The 16,901-nt window shown below is 36.4% G+C and overlaps 1 protein-coding gene across 1 annotated transcript; it reads right to left on the bottom strand.

The window, feature by feature from the left end:
• Nucleotides 1-4,856: 4,856 nt before the first annotated feature.
• LOC123309588 lies at nucleotides 4,857-16,511 on the bottom strand. The gene is made up of 4 exons (XM_044892776.1): nucleotides 15,755-16,511; nucleotides 13,515-15,128; nucleotides 13,188-13,424; nucleotides 4,857-5,833 (listed from the first exon to the last, which is right to left on the bottom strand). The coding sequence occupies exons 1-4, from the start codon at nucleotides 16,509-16,511 to the stop codon at nucleotides 4,857-4,859; spliced, it is 3,585 nt and encodes a 1,194-aa protein (XP_044748711.1).
• Between the last annotated feature and the right edge of the window lie 390 nt (nucleotides 16,512-16,901).

Below are 16,901 nucleotides of genomic sequence, written 5' to 3'. Positions count from 1 at the left end.
ATGTGCAGAAATATTAAACTGGAATGAGTTATTCAATCACCACAAACGTTTCGATTTCACAATAGAATCTTTGATAATCCGTTAATCCGTCCTCACGCAGCAATCAATGCATGTGTACTGGACGCTACCATTGGGACCCTAGTATCTCGACACGAGCGTAGAACGCGATTTTATTGCACACGCGTATGCATGTGGACGGCAGTGGCGGATTTACCATAGAGGCTAAGTAGGCTGCAGCCTAGGGCGGCAGATTTCAGGGGGCGGCAAATTTTGGGACAATTTTGCTTGCACTAATTATAGAAACTGAAATAGTTTTATTTCATAGATATTTTAATATCTATCTACATCTGATTTTTCCTAATTATAAAAAAAACTGACCAAGTAGTGCATCATTACTATTTTCCTGTTCCACTCTTATTTCGGCCGCTTTGGACTCTATACTGAAATTTCGTGAGGTTGAAAAATTTTGGTGTAACCAGATTCTGAATCGTTGGGATGTATTTTTTCGGTTCCTACGAAAACACAATTCAAGAAATGTTTGTCCAGAAGTTCGTATCTATGGCTATTGCCTCTATTTACAAGGTGAGCAAAATTCGTTGTCTACTGAGGGGATCTCGAGAACTATTAGGGCCAGAAGAAAACGGATGACACATTATTGAGCTCTTTTCTCATTACCAATCCAATTCTGAAAAGAGAACCGGCCTATCATTTCTAGATTTTGAGTTATAATCAAAAATTGGGATTTTGACGAATTCGAAAAGTTCTCATAGCTTTTTTGTGTTTGAAGTTACATATCTGAAACTTACTTTCTTAGTCACTTTTATACGTAGATTCTACTGATAGAATCTTCTTTTACAATTCAAAAATTACAAATTCAATTAAAAAAAACGAAAGTTCGCCTAATGTTTCGAAATGAAAAAATATTTGGTGCTCGTCAGTGGATTCTACGTAAAAGAGGGTTCAAGTTTCAGATCTGTAACTTCAAAGACAAAAAAAGTTATGAGAACTTTTCGAAATCGTCAAAATTTCATTTTTTGCTAATAACTCAAAATCGGTTTTCACCATTTTTTGTTTTTCTGAGCTCGAAAATGTGTCATCCGTTTTCTTTCAGCTGCCATAGTTCTCGAGTTTCCCTCGGTAGATAAAGAATTTTGCCCACCATCGACTTATTGTTCGGGTGAGAGAAGCATTTTTTGCTTGAAAAAGGTGAAAAGTTAGGTACCTAAGAACCACATTGAGCCAAGAAAAGCTGAACGCTTTGGCTCTTTCGTGTATAAAGTCATAACTAAACAAAATTTCGTATGACGACATCGCAGAAAGATATTTTAACAGCGGGTTTCATAAAACTTTGATTGTGCGATCAACGCTTGATTTCTAAAACGAAATCACTGAAACTTTTTCATTGCTGAATATATTGAACAAGTAGCAATTGAGAATAATTTAATGGACGTATGAACATATTTTGATACGAGAATGATATTATAAATGATCATGACTGAATTATCGATTGACAAATTGACGTCTTCTGTTGATCAATCAAGCGTTGATTCCCTGATCAAGCTTTATGAAATTCGAAGTGAGACTTTTATGACTCACGTTCCTATTTTATTGTCATCGTCAGTTAGATTGTGGCGATATAATACATATAATAATATGAATAGTAGGGAAGGTCTTTTCTTTTTTGTGTCCCTGCTTAGTAACAGCCCCCTGAAGATGGCGTCCGAAAAGCAGTTTTTATTTTTTTTTATTGAAACTCAATGAACTTTCCTGTATTAAATCAAGCAGATATTTTATACGGACCTGAAGGCATCAAAAAAAATTTGGTTCTGTTCGTCTATGATAGAAAGGGGTAGAAAAATCCAATTCTGATCCTTGCTTCGCAAGAAACTGTTTCGATATTCATATCTTATAATAAAAAATTAATTTTGGATAACTTAATCCATTCTAAAAAAATCATCTCGAGATTTTTGTCACATATACTCATCAAGATGATTGTGTGCACAAACGCAGAAATATTCGATATGCACTTTGTTCACGGTCTTTTTTTTCCGTGAATTTTCCCAAGAAACTACAAGAGACCTTATTTATTAGGAATGGATCAAGCTATCCAAAATCAATCTTTTATTTTGAAATACGGATATGGAAAAAAGTTTCTTGCGGAACAATGTTTAGGGGTAGCTTTTTCTAGCACTTTCAATCATAGAGGAACAGCACCGAGATTTTCTACCCCGCATAAAATATCTGCTTGATTTCGTTATTGTCAGTTTTTCGATTCGCAAGAAAAAAATTTAAAACTGCTTTTCGGGCTGTAACTAAGCAGGAGGACTCAGAAAAGAAAATTGCGTATTAAAGGTCCACCCTATTTTCTGACGAAGAATCACCCCCTTAATTTTTTTGCAACTATTCCTATGGACCATGTAACCATGTATATATGCTGTGCCATACTTAATGATAATAAATTTCTTCTCTTCGTTTGATATAGAATTTATCTATTCTATTTTGAACTGTGTGACTAACATCAATGAATATATCCATTACTTCACCTTATTAGAAGTCTATGACTAAATTTTCTTTCATTCAGAAATAAACGTTCTATTTCTTGTGAAATCTCAACTTAATCGTTGCGTTGTAAAAATGATCTGGAAACTCGGACACATCGATTCCCTAGCTCACAATAATTATGAGTTTTTATTAGGACCAACGTGTACAAATCCCAAAGTTACATTTTCACTGACACAAAAATTGTCATTAATATTTTGAACTAAATAATTATGGTAAGGGCGGCAAAATTTGAATAGCCTACTGGCGGCAAATATGTAAATCCGCCACTGGTGGACGGGATCTACTGTGCTCTAGTATCTCGACACGCGCGTAGTGGAATCGTGCGTTTATCGCTGCATCTGGACAGGCTCTTAAAGTAGGTACTGCTATGGTCCTGTAGTATGTATCAGGATGAGAACAACCTGTATATTTTCATACGTGAGACGGCAAGGCCTATATAACCTTACTCATCTGTATGTTTGTAACCATTAGCGTTCATGTTTATCAATTATTGATGTTATTATAAATACAACAAGAAAACAATGTGAAAATAAATCATAGCATTTGGCTAGAAAGGATTCATTTAGTATTTATTGATTCTTTCATTCATTTATGAATTAAATCATACAATTGAAGATTCGATCTGAATGCTTAATTTGAGTTTTAATCTGTGAGTAAGGCTTGAGAAATAAACACCCTTTGATGAGTTGATACTCTTTGGTATTATTCGCCATCCTTCTAGTGTATGAACGATCGACCGAACCTACCCTAGCTGGGTCGGTTTTCTTTTTTTCAATGAATGTTACTATTTTAAATATACATGGTGATTCAGAAATCGAGGCATAAAATCAAGTAACGAATACAGGTTGCTATTCATAATAAAAATTGTAAAATAGGTACAATTTTTGGATACTACTTTGTTTCGGAGATATAAGTCTTCAAAATTTCTGCATGTCATCTAACAATTCTGATCTTTGATAGCTGGTAAAAATACAGAAATATCTAAATCAAGTATTCAAAATTACCATCATTAAAATCGATACATGCTTGGCGACAAAGAATAAGGGAAAAGAACTGTTCAAAATCGGGGGTGTTATGATTTTGTATAAAAAAGGGAAGTGGGCTGTAAAGCAAGATAATTGAGTTGGAAATGATATAAAAATATTTACTGTATATCGTTCACAATCATAAAATGGACAAGTCACCTGCGGGAAGCTAATACAGTTATAAAAAACAAATATTAACAATATATAAATGAATAATATTAATATATAATTAATATAATATATATAATAATATTAATAAATAAAAATATTAACAACATCTATAGACTCAGAGAGTCATTATTCAACTAAAAGCTGAGATAATCCAGAGCAGTTCAAATGAGAAGTCACTTGAGGTCAGACTCAGTCTTTGAGAAGCTCAATGAATTCAAAATTAAAACAACGTTTACAGTGACAGAGCAATCAATGATGAAATTGATTTTATTCCATCAGAAACAAAAGAAGGTTAAAATAATGAATTTTAATGAGAAGACTGAGTTGTAATAGTAAAATAGACCAAGAGATGTAACTGAATTGTCTAAGTCTTGTCATCAATGAGAGATCAATACATGAAATATGAGCTGAGCAATGATTATAATTCAAATATGAGCAGACCATGAATATTATAAGTTGGATAGGAAAAGAATATTATAATTTAATGAGAAGAGCAAGAATAATCAATCTGAGAAAAGCAAGAATATTATAATTAATATATATAACGTTGGTCTTGAAAAGTTCAAAAATATATCGATGAATACAGCATTTACAGAGACGGACTGCTTGCAGGTGGGCACGATTAGAACATCCATCAGAAAAACAGAAGATACAATTGATAAATTATGAGAGGTCCAAATCGAGAGTACTAATGAGGAAAATCACTAATCGTTGGTTTCGAGAAGTGCAGAAGGCTGAAAACTAACATGTATATCGAGCACGATGAATGAATATGAGAATGTTGAGAATATTGGGGAGTTTCTTACCTGGGTTGGACCCCCAGATTCAACAACTGTAGACGAACAATTTCTGAAACTTTACACTTCAACACACTCAGTGTTATATATCTTTTTTCAAAAAGTCAGAACAACTTCGAATTGAAGACTGATGTCAGAGTGTGAGATTCATGGAGCTCTCATCGTAAAATATAAGAAACCAATTTGCGACAAAAAATCAACTAGACGATGAATACTTCTTCTTCTTCTTCTTCTTCTTCTTCTTCTTCTTCTTCTTCTTCTTCTTCTTCTTAACGAAAGCTAACAGCTTGTTACACCCATTTCAGTCCCCTTCTTCTCGTTCCTGCGATATGGAGCTCCAACTGTCTTTCCATCTTTTTGGCGGTCTTCCTGGAGGTCGCTTTGATGTTGGTTTTCCATTTCTTACAACCTTCGCCAGTCTGTCATCTCCCATCCGTGACACATGCTCGTTCCAATATCTCCTTCTCGCTCGCATCCACCTCACCACGTCTTCAGTCTGGCATTCCTCTCTGATGTCACTGCTTCTCCTCTGATCTCTAAGCGTATTACCAGTAATTGACCTGAGTACTTTCATCTCATTTGTGCGTGCCATCCTTTTTGTTTCGGCCGTGTCAGCTCGTGTTTCCGCCGTGTATGTCATTACAGGTCTAACGCATGCTTTGTAAATTCTGGCTTTGCTGGTGGTTGTCATATAGTTATTTTTCCAGATGGTGTTTCTTAGTGCACCTGCAATTCCGGCCGCTTTATTTATCTGATGCCTTACACCTTCTTTCAAGTTCCCATATGGTGAGATCACTGTACCCAGATAATTCAATTCGGAAACCTGTTCTATTATGTAGTTATCAAGCTCCAATTTACATCGGCGCGGTTCTCTAGCAATCACCATAGTTTTAGTTTTAGTGGTTGATATTTCCATGCTTAGCTTGTGAGCCTCTCTGTTGAACGCCCGAAGCAACCACTGCAGACCATCCTCACTATCCGCAAACAGCACTGCATCATCCGCATAGCATAAGATCCTCACAACTTTGTCTCCCATTCTGTACCCATGCTTCACCTTCCTCACGCTGTCAACTATTCTGTCCATCAACAGATTGAAAAGCAAAGGACTGAGACTATCTCCTTGTCTTATTCCCGTATCGATGTTTATTTCGTCGGTTGTAGTCGTTCCTGCCTTGATTGTGGTGACATTGCCCGTGTTCAGTTGTTTAATCGTCTGTATAATGTTTGGGTGTATTCCTCTGTGCTTCAGTTCGTCCTCGACAACAACAACGATGAATACTATTTCATAAAATAAGAACAAAACAGATTGACGTTCCGGAACACAAGTGCACGCGTGCACAATAGATCCTTTGTCAAGGTTCCACAATTGTGACAAAAAAACTTTCTTATCCTATCTATTATACAAACCCGTAAACCAATCGGAGTATTACTCCTTCTTCACACAATAACTAAACAACCCATATTTCATCTAACATTCTATTCAATTTTGGCAGCTTTATTCCGATTGAACCATTTGTGATTGAAAAAAATATCTGAAAATCAATCAAAAGTTGTTTGATTATTATTTAATAACAAATCAGTCCCCATTCCATAGCCCAAAAAATCAAACTACGCTTCAAGTTGCCCGAAATCCAGCTTCTGTTTCATGACTATAGAATCTCATTGACGGTGGTCCAGAATCGACATTGTCTTACTACTTTACTTGTACTTTTCCAGATTTACAAAGATCAAACCGGTAGAAAACTTCAGAAAAAATAATCCGAACGTGAAAGTCTATCTGGTACCTATCAAAATATTCATGTGTTAATTCAAAATCATAACAAGATAAACTACAGGGTATTCACAAAAGATGTCAAATTCTGATTCAATTTTTCAATAAAAATTTCCTCATTCCAACGCAACGGTGGTTATAAATATTTATCGAAATTGATTCGACATCTGAAAACCAAAAGAAGACCCCATTAACCTCTTTCGAGATATTCAAGAAATAAAACTATGGCAACATTTTTAATCATTACAAAATCACAGTTGTTGCATTTCCCCGGGAAAAACTTAACAATCTGTTCAATCCAAGGATTCGATGGAAAAATTTATCCGCTTACAATCCCTATACATTTCTTTTGGTTCGGTCTATACTAGGGAATGAACTTCCCTATCGTCCCAACAAAAACGCAATCAACACGTAACCATCGAGATGAATCGGACCGTCTCGAACAAGGCGAATTTACATTTAATATTCTGAGCGCGGGTCGCTTGATTAGCCTGTCCACCCCTAGGCGTCCCCTCGATGACAAACGCTTAAACGAATTGACCAAACACCAAACAATGTTAGAGTGACCGTTACCCGAATCATAAACCTGAATCAACAGACCCAGACTCAGCTTCTTGCGCTACGAGACATGGCCATGATGAAGCCCGTTTTAAGCCATCTCGCGCTGACTGATATTTGTTATAGTCTAACTATTTGATAAAACAGAATGAGTCCTCTACTTTCACATGTAGGATGTCTCGGTAGTAAACTGTATCTACATATAGGTATGCTTACCAATGGACGAGTAGCACTTTGGGGGTAAAAATTGTTTTCGAAATATTACTTTTTACAGAGATCAATCTACATGATGATTTTTCAAATGTATTCTATATCTGTCATGAAAACCAAAGTAATCGACAGAATTTAAAGAATCTTGAGACGTTATTCCAACAAAATGACAATATTTGAGAGGTTAAATGAAAATTTTGAGTCGCATCGAATGAAGGGACCTCGATTCGTTATATTTCCGTCGAGGTGGGAGTTGTGTTGGTCTGACGAGGTCGAATAAACCCGAAACTATGGTAAAAATGTTCTCTTGCTCGGCAAAAAGGTCTCTCTCTTGATGCTCCGAGTGATGATGGTTGGCTAGTTTACTTTAGATCGTAACATTTGTTAATTATATAAATGAACGAATTTGTTTATCCATGGTAAACTGTCACCTTCACCCACCTGAATATGCTATTGTGATAGCGAAACACTAGTCGAGGTTCAAAAACTCATTTTGTGAAATCGTATAATCTGTTTCAAGTTGAATTTATGTTGGTTTTAGTCTAATTACATTGTACCACCAATCTCGATAAGAAAATTAACATTCATGTGTGTTTCTCGACATTTGTCGATGAATTCAATGAATTTAAATGAATAGAATAGGAGTTTTACTTGATATCCAAGAACTCTATTATAATGTCGTTAAAAATGATGAATACCTAATTGAATAAATTGTAAAATTTTTGAGTGTAAATTGAACAAATACAAACGTTTGTGAAATATATTCTGAAAGAAGGTGGAAATTCTGATTCTTCTCACCATTCATTCCATGTTAGCAATGGTTTGAAATGCAGATTTGCATAAAATGAGGAATTGGTACATTAGGAGCTAACTCTGCGTTCAGAATCATACAGGAAATATTCGAAAACTATTATCGATTAAAATTTGATTAATTATCTCCAACGTACAATATGGTTCATTGGAGCGAAGCCATATAAAACCCATTACTTTTCCTGACCGAGTAGATGAATAGATTTTTCACGTTTGTCAATGCAATATGTGCTCACCGGATGAATCGGGCACGGCCATTTTGAATCATGATGAAGTCGTTTTCGAGGCCACCAGGACAGGCCATACATTTCCACGTCATGTGTTACACTCCCTAATGAATCGCCATTTTTACATCGTCTCCAAATGAGTGCAAATATTTCCTTAATGAAGAAAGATGTGGAGATATTTTCGTACTCTTATTTTCTACTCACCTGGAATGTTTGCAGTTAAAAAATCAATATTTTTTGTTACAACAACGAAAAATTTTGTTTCAAGTCATGTGGGGGATTATGATCCGAGGCCAATAACTTCTCAGTAAATCGTCATAATGGTTTTTTATATACAGGGTGGGACAAATTCGATGTTTACTGAGGGGATCTCGAGAACAACATCAGCTAGAATAAAACGGATGACGCGTTCTCGAGCTCTATTTTCCTGACTAATTTAAATCATCACTAGATCTAGAGTTATGAAAAAAAAATTGAGAAAATGCCATTTTCATTAATACTGAATTAGTCTCGCTTGTTTCAACTCGTACTCGTATAGAAGTATCTTTCACTTCTGTATTAACCGCCTTCGACAATTATGTATCTTTGTTTTGAAAAGATTTTTTCTTTCTTTCAGAATTCTTTATAACGTCATGTGAATGTGATATCATATGATGTAGTCAGTTTTGATGCGCGTGAGATGATTTTCACTGATTTCAATTTGCGTTTTAAGTTTCGCTCCTGAAGGAGAAAACACCTGTCGAAACTCATCTTGGATGATTTATTGACAATCATCCGTTGTCTTATTGAAAATTTCTAAATTTGAAATTGGCGAGAGTAAAAACCTAATTCACGCATTTGGCTGGAAGTCATTTTTGGTTGGTACACATTTTGGATGGCACTCTTTTTTATCTGGAACTCATTTTTTAGTGGCACTCATTTTTGACTGGCCCTCATTTTTGGCTGAAACTTACGAAAGCGCTGGCGGGCCACACAAAAAAAATCCAAATGTATAATTCCGACTTGCTAAGTCAGAATTCTGTGTTACAGGTCGGAATTCCGAATTGCAAGTCAGAATTCTGAGTTACATGTCGGATATCAGAGTTACAAGTCGGAATTCTGAGATAAAAGTCGGAATTCTGAGATACAAGTCAAAATTCTGACATGAAAGACAGTAGTGGGGCTAGAATTGGTCGAATGACATTTGCTTTGTTGCATTCAATTGCTGCCGAATCATGTGAGGAAAATGCCCTCTGTAGAGCAGATTTGTCTAATTTAAGGCATGTATAGGCACATTTGGACCCTTAATCTATGCCTACCCTATCTCTTTTCTTTCAAAAGTTTTAACGGGCGTTATTGATTCTGACAAGCTGACTGACCTTCGGAGGATTTCGTCGTTACCTAAGAGGAATCAGGATAATATGATAATATATAATATAACTGTAGTATCCATATATGCTTGTAGGGTGACAATAAGTCAATCGCTTCGTCGTGTTTTGACACGATTTCCGAAGGCCTCTCGCTAGCACTTTATAGGGATTACTAAGGACCAACGGCCAGTTTCATAATCAAACTCAAAGCCCCTTCAATTTTAAAGCTTTTCTTTAACCTTACCGAAACTGACACTAAACGAAACTTAAAGTGACTTTGAACTTGATTATGAAACTGGATGTAGGAATTTCGATAAAGTGCTGGAATCACAAAGCACTAAGAAAGGTTTTGAAAAATAGTTCTCGGGAGTACAAAAACACTCCAAGTGCTTTCACAAGCATTGAGCACGAAGCTTTGGGACAGCTCAGCTATGGTGCAACCGAAGATTCATCCAAAATTCCTCCAGAAAGCCAAAAACACATTCACGGATCAAATGCAAAAAAACAAAAGTTAAAAGACCTATTTTAGCCCTCCTTCTGCCTTGCATCACAAAATTCCGACTTACAAGTCGGAATTCCGACTTGTATCTCCGAATTCCGACTTGTATTTCAGAATTCCGACTTGCATGTCGGAATTCTGATTTGTATCTCAGAATTCGGAGTTGCATGTCTGAATTCTGACTTGCATCTCAGAATTCCGACTTGCAAGTCGGAATTGTACATTTGGAATTTTCTTTCTTTGTGTGGCACTTCAGCGCTTTCGTAGAAACTACCTCAATTCAAGTACACATACTGAAGATCAAGGAGTAGGTACTGATACTCTGAGCACGCAGTACTTCACTTTAAATATCTTGTCTCGAGTCGAGATAGTTTAGATAAGTAATTATAGGACTATGTAATTTGAGAGATTGGAAATTTTGTAAAATTGTTGTATTCATTATTTCGTACATTTTAATATATTGTCAAAAACCGATAAGGAATCTTGTTGCTGGGAGAATCAAGCCTCCCCTGAGAAAAATCAGTCTTAGATTCTCATGCTCAAGTCCATACATGGTCATTTGTCACGTTACAACTATCCATGGCCGAAATTTGGAAGGATCTGTAGGTCACGGTTGGTCACAGGAGGGCACACAGTCGTAATCATCCCTAAGAAATTTTAAGTCTGTTTTCAACGATAATTTATTTTTTTTGAGTCTTTTTGTAAATTTACTCTCGGTAACGGGATACAGCAATGATGATGATGACAACATAACGCTGATTCAAAACACAAAAATTTTTTGACAAAAGCGTCATAACCTCACATTTTCGTACCATACAGAGTGCAATGTGTCAAATTTCCATGGCCAACCGCGTGCTGAAATAAAAGTGGAGTATAGCTACAATTTACTCGAATGCACAACATGACATATACCAAAAGAACTTAATCAACTATGGGCACACACCTATCAGTCCTTATGAAACTCGAAACGTATAACGTCATTGTTTATGCTCCGGAATTAATTATGCCACCTCATGAAAATCTCCTTAAGCCGCGTTCACCTTGTAATTAGACCAGGCCTCCTCCAAATTAATTACGGAAGCTGCTCGTCTCAAGATTTGAGCAGGCTTAGGTCGACGCCTGCATTAGGATGTCGATATATGGGACAGGAATAGAGGTTAACAAGGTCCTCTTGTCGAGTGAGATTGATTGATCCGGAATTAATGAAAATGGAGTCGTTGCAAAAGTTTTTCCGGTAATGAATTATCTGTACTTGGCGTTCATCAAGAAGAATTGGAAAGTCTCTCATTATCCAACATTCGAATAAGTCTTACTCTTCGCAATTTTTCCATACAGTTAATCTGTTTATGTTTTTTTAATGTCGATATCATTCATAATGCGACATTAATCCCGAATATGTATTTTTCTTCATAAATCAGAACACGTGTACAGGATGTCCGCCAAAATGACTGTAGGTATGCCCTTTATGCTGAAAAAGAAGAGTTAAAGAAAAAGTGGTCGAATGAAATCAGTCCTCAATAATTCAATAATAAAATATGGCAGGCTCACTTGTATAGAGAGTGAAATTAGAAAGTTTTTTTATAGAACACCTAAGAGCACACTATAATTTGAAATTCTGTGAGTTATCTTCGTAGCTTTCGAATTGCAGTTTGTGAAAAAATTTTTTAGGAATATTAAGTTTGAGTTCTTCATACATACAGATCGTTTCGAAAAGCTCAGGAGCAGTGTTATCGAATTTTATAAACTCATAATATTCTTTTTCTTCTTCACCTTTTATGAAGTGGAATCTTCAGAAAGACTTCTAAACCTACTAACTATACAAGGTGTAGTTTCTAAGGAATATTCCTCATGGAATACTTCAATAAATGTGCCTTAAATCGTATTAATAGCTATTATTTTGGGATCAGGTGATGATCCTACGGTAATTTTTATGGGATAGAGGAAGGTTGCTTGTATGAAAGGGAAAAGATGGAGATTCCACAACACCAAAATTTTCATTTGTACCCCAAAGATAGTGTTAAAAAAACATCGCACTCGTAGGGTCCTAAGTTCACTGGAAACCACTTTTCGATTTTTCGCGAAAAATAAAATACAGTTGAAAAGACCATCGTTGGTAACTATTTGTAACTCAAAAATTTCTGTTCGTAACCTTACCTCTAATGGGAAAACGATACCCACAAAACGCAAAATTAGCACCCATGTTTTTGAAAATTATTCAGTTTTTGTTTGCTTCCAATAGCACTTCGTTAGTAACTATTTGTAACGCCTAAATTTCCGTTTGTAACCTTATCTATAATGGTATAATGGCACCACCAAAATGCGAAGTTAGCACCCACTTTTTCGAAAATGAAGATAATAAGTTTGCATTCGTTAGTAACTATTTGTAACACCAAAATTTTCCTTTGTACCTCAACGATAGTGGTAGAAAAACATCTTATACTGATGGGTGCTAACTTCACGGGCACCCATGTTCGATTTTTCGCGACAAATAAAATACAGTTGGAAACAGGTTTGTTACTTAACCTATAATGGGAAAATGACACCCTCAAAATGCGAAGTTTGCACCCACATATTCGGAAAAGAACATAATTTATTTGCATTCGTTAGTTACTCAGTAGTAATTATTTTTTATTTCTACACCAAAGATAGTGTTAGAGAAACACTCTTTTAATAATAATAATAATAATAATAATATGCATTTATTTTCCAAATTATCATCACGACAATAAAGAGAAAACAAGTCAAAAGAAAACATTACATAGCTTGATAGACTCCAGAGAACAAGAAAATCTGCTTCAGCGCTCACAGGCGCACTTAAATTCAGAAATCGAATAAGGTTCAATATTCATGATGAGTCGGTGAAGTGATTTACGAAAAGTAATGTATTCCTTAATGTCCCTTATGTGTTTCGGGAGAAAGTTAAAAAGTTTTATTGCTGTGTACATAGGATTATGTTCGGTGAGAGATAACTTATGAGTGGGAAAGAAGTATGCGAACTTTCTCCTTGTATTATTCGTGTTTTCAAAATCCTGAAAGTAATTCTTATTTTTGTGCATAAAAAGCATGGTTCTGTATATATAAAGGCCGGGAAGAGTCATAATATTCTGCGCTTTAAAAATGTTCCTACATGATGTCCTGTAGCTCATTCTAAACATTGTCCGCAGTGCCTTTTTCTGTACAATGAATACACGTTCCTCCTGTGATCCACCTCCCCAGAATATGAGCCCATAAGCCAGCAGAGACTGGAAATTTGCGAAGTATACCGTTTTTAAGGTATCCACATCGACTTGATCTCTCAATATCTTGAACGTATAAATGACGGAATTCAACCTGGATACTAAGGCATCACAGTGCAACGTCCATCCCAGATTACTTTCAATCATTACGCCTAGCAGTTTGGTATTCTGATTAACAGGAACCTCACCATCACCAAGTGTAATCTTCTCTGGAAATAATAGATTAGTTCTAATGTTAGAAAATATGACAATGTTGGTTTTGTCTGCATTCAGATTCAACTTGTTTTCCGTGCACCAACCCTGAATACGCTGCATTGTTTCTCGTATGTTTTCTGATAGGGTCTCAATATTGTCACCACTCACTATGACATTTGTATCATCCGCAAATAAGCAAGCATCCCGACGCACCGGCATATCAACCACGTAATTCTCATCCTGAATCCTTGTGGGTAGATCATCTATATAGACCACAAAGAGGATCGGCCCCAATATTGTGCCTTGAAAGATACCCTCCAGAACAGAGGCCTCAGATGACATATGCCGCCCCCCAGGCGAGTCCAAAACGACAGCCTGTCTTCTGTTGCCAAGATAGCTTTCAAAAAGCTTGAGTGGTAACCCCCTAATACCAAATCTCTCCAGCTTCATTAGCAGGCGTCTATGGTCAACATAATCAAATGCTTTGGATAGGTCAACAAAGAGTCCTGCTGGTATCTCTCCTCGCTCGAGAGTGAGTGTAATCTGCCATAGGACCTCGAAAATGGCAGTCTCAGTGCCGCGTCCCGGGATGAAACCATGTTGTTTCCTAGATAAAATTTCAAATTTTTGGAAGAACTTCAGAATTCGCTTGGCAAGTACTTTCTCGAAAATCTTAGCAAATGCTGTAGTTAAGCAGATTGGTCTATAGTTGGAGAGCAAATTTATGTCACCTTTCTTATAACAGGGTTTAACCAGTGATAGCTTGAAAGAATCCGGAAAAATGCCGCCCCTGAAAGAACAGTTGATTATATAACAAAGAGGTCTTAAAATATTTGAAATATGTCGTTTGATTACAGTCATAGGGACACCATCATGACCACAACTATTCTTGTTCTTCATATTTTTTACAACTGACAATATTTCTGATTCAGTAACGTCGAATAGATAGAGGGATTTATGTGTTCGTTCTGGAATAGCGCTGTTAACATTGACCTCTGGGCCTCCAGTTTGTCTCGGTGGGAGATTCGTAAAGAATCTATTGAATGCATCTGCAGCCTCCGCCAGATTACCTTCTTCGCTTAGCGCTGGGAGTTTGGCATCAGATGTCCTCTTCTTCTTGGTTATCTGCCTTATGACATTCCAGACTGCGCTCGATTTATTATCAGCTCCATCAATGATCCTCCTATAATGAAATTGTTTATTATAAATAATTGCTTTATCGTATCTGTATTTTGCATATCTATAATTTTCCATCATGTCGGGTCTATACCTAGAAACCACAAACAGAGCATCCGCTAACCGCTTCCATGATTTAACCTCTGGAGAGTTCTGAAATTTGTTTTTCTTGCTCCTGTTTACTGTCCTCACCGGAAAAGCAATACTATAAATCATGCCGAAAATTTCGGAAAAGGAATTCCACATTTCATCCACATTATTTTCTGGCAGAAGGTAAACACTAGACCAGTCCGCCTTCTTGAGTAGACATTCAAAATGTTGGTGTGTGTTGTCATTAAATATTCTCACCTTTTTCTTCACTACTGACTCAAGAGGTAATGGTCCATTCTGAAAAATGAATTTAAGCCCCGAGTGATCAGCCATATGCTCTTCCTGGACAGTTGTAGTGCCCTCCAGATTAGATATTACATTATCAAGGCAGGTGGCCGAGTGTGGAGTTATACGAGTGGGCTCACGATTAGTCACCGTCAGATTGTATGTTTCTAGAATAGATAGAAATATATTAGTCTCATCTGTGGAGGACAAAATATTAACATTGAAATCCCCTGCAATTATAAAGGGAATATTTTCCATGAGGCACTGGTCAAGAATTCCATTAAATTTTTCGAAGAAAACCTCGATTTTACTTAGGGGCCGGGTGGTAGGCCGATATACACAGATTATCAGCAACTTCTTCTCAGAGCTGACTGTCACAAGTGTGGCACAGCACTCGATAGATCCGAAATCACTGAAAGTCTTAAAGTCAATTCTCTCTGAATAATGGAATTCTTCTTTGACGATGATAGCACAGCCTCCATGATGACCTTTCTCTCTGCTATATTCTGATGTTAACTTATATCCTTCAGGAATGTAGTTCATTATCTCCTCCCTGTCCTGCCAATGTTCGGTAATACATAAAAAATCGACGTTATGTTTTATTAAAGTCTGTTCAAGCTTAAAATGTGAAGTACTAATGGCCTGGATATTCTGGTGAAAGAGACAAAGTTCAATATTTTTCTTCACTTTATTGAATTTAATGGTTTTCGAAAAAAATTTGTAAAGTTGAATTCTCTCAGTGTTACACCACTAGGCCAGAAAGTAGGTTCGTTAAGTTTTTCATACAACTCACCTTCAGGCACTCCAATACTGAAAGCCGAGTTTGTACCTTTCGTTGTTAATTTATTTATTTCAATTGTTTCATATCCAGGAAGATTCGAAAGGAAGTTCCTCACATCTTGAGCTGTTACATCAGAACCGGCAATTCTTCCCACGTAAATCCATTTTCTCCTAATGGCGCCTTTTATCTTATCGTCTAGTTTATTGTCTCCGGTGCATAAAATACTCCTTCTTGTTTTCCTATGTACTGTATTTCGAGTCGATTCAGATTCACTGCTTTTCTTTGTTTTTCTTTCCCTTCTTGTCACTGTTGTCCACTTCGTTGCAAGATCTTCTCTTTCTGTATATTCTGTCAAATCTCCTTTGTTTATATTTGGGTTGTTATTGCTGGCTGATGTCAAACCTGAATTTTCCGCTTCGGCTGTCTTTAATGTGTCAATATCGACAATCTGGTTAGAATTTCGTAGCTCGGTTTGTTTACCTTCTGTTTCAGTTAGGAATGACTCACATACGGCATTCCGAGCGGGTGGGACATACGGAGTATCCACATGTCCCGCTCTGATAACAACTTTATCATTTCTGAGATTATCAATCTCCTTTTTTAAATCGGCAATTTGTTTATTTTGCGAATTAACCAATTTCCTCAAGTCCTTTAACTCATTTTTGAAGACTGAAGTAATATCACTCACAATCTCCAATTTCAAATTTAGCAATTCTTCCTTGGTAACTAGAAATCCAGCAGAGTCTGACAATTGCTCCATGATCTCCATTGTACTCTTTGACTGGGAGCAATCATTGCATCTCCACTCACTAACACTTCCATCTTGACGAATTCGGCTGAAATCTTCCACTGATATCTTGACACATTCGATATGATAACTTCTTTCACAATTTACGCAAAGTATTGAATCTTTATATCTATCAATTTTCTCTGAACATCGAGAGCAACAAATTCCGCGTGCACCCGCCATCGCCGCTTGATGATTGATATTTTGCTTCCAATAGTACGAAAATTTTGGCGTTACAAATTAGTTACTAACGAAGTGCTATTGAAAGCAAAAAAATTGGAGAATTTACGAAATTGTGGGTGCTAACTTCGTCATTTTCTCATTATATGTTACAAACAAAAATTTTTGTGTTACGAATAGTTAGATACCATA

Source organism: Coccinella septempunctata, chromosome 3 (genome assembly GCF_907165205.1).
Source record: "Coccinella septempunctata chromosome 3, icCocSept1.1, whole genome shotgun sequence".
Lineage (NCBI taxonomy): Eukaryota > Metazoa > Arthropoda > Insecta > Coleoptera > Coccinellidae > Coccinella > Coccinella septempunctata.
The sequence above is the reverse complement of the archived record's forward strand: the minus strand, read 5'-3'. Positions and strand labels throughout refer to the sequence as shown.

Bases quoted from the DNA above. Each gene is read 5' to 3' on its own strand.
- LOC123309588 (XM_044892776.1), bottom strand. From the start codon at position 16,511: ATGGAGATCATGGAGCAATTGTCAGACTCTGCTGGATTTCTAGTTACC. The intron at 15,129-15,754 runs GTGAGTTGTATG...TATCTATTCTAG, and splicing joins CAGTATTGGAGTGCCTGAAG to AAACATACAATCTGACGGTG. The intron at 13,425-13,514 runs GTTGGTGCACGG...TATTATTTCCAG, and splicing joins AACAATGCAGCGTATTCAGG to AGAAGATTACACTTGGTGAT.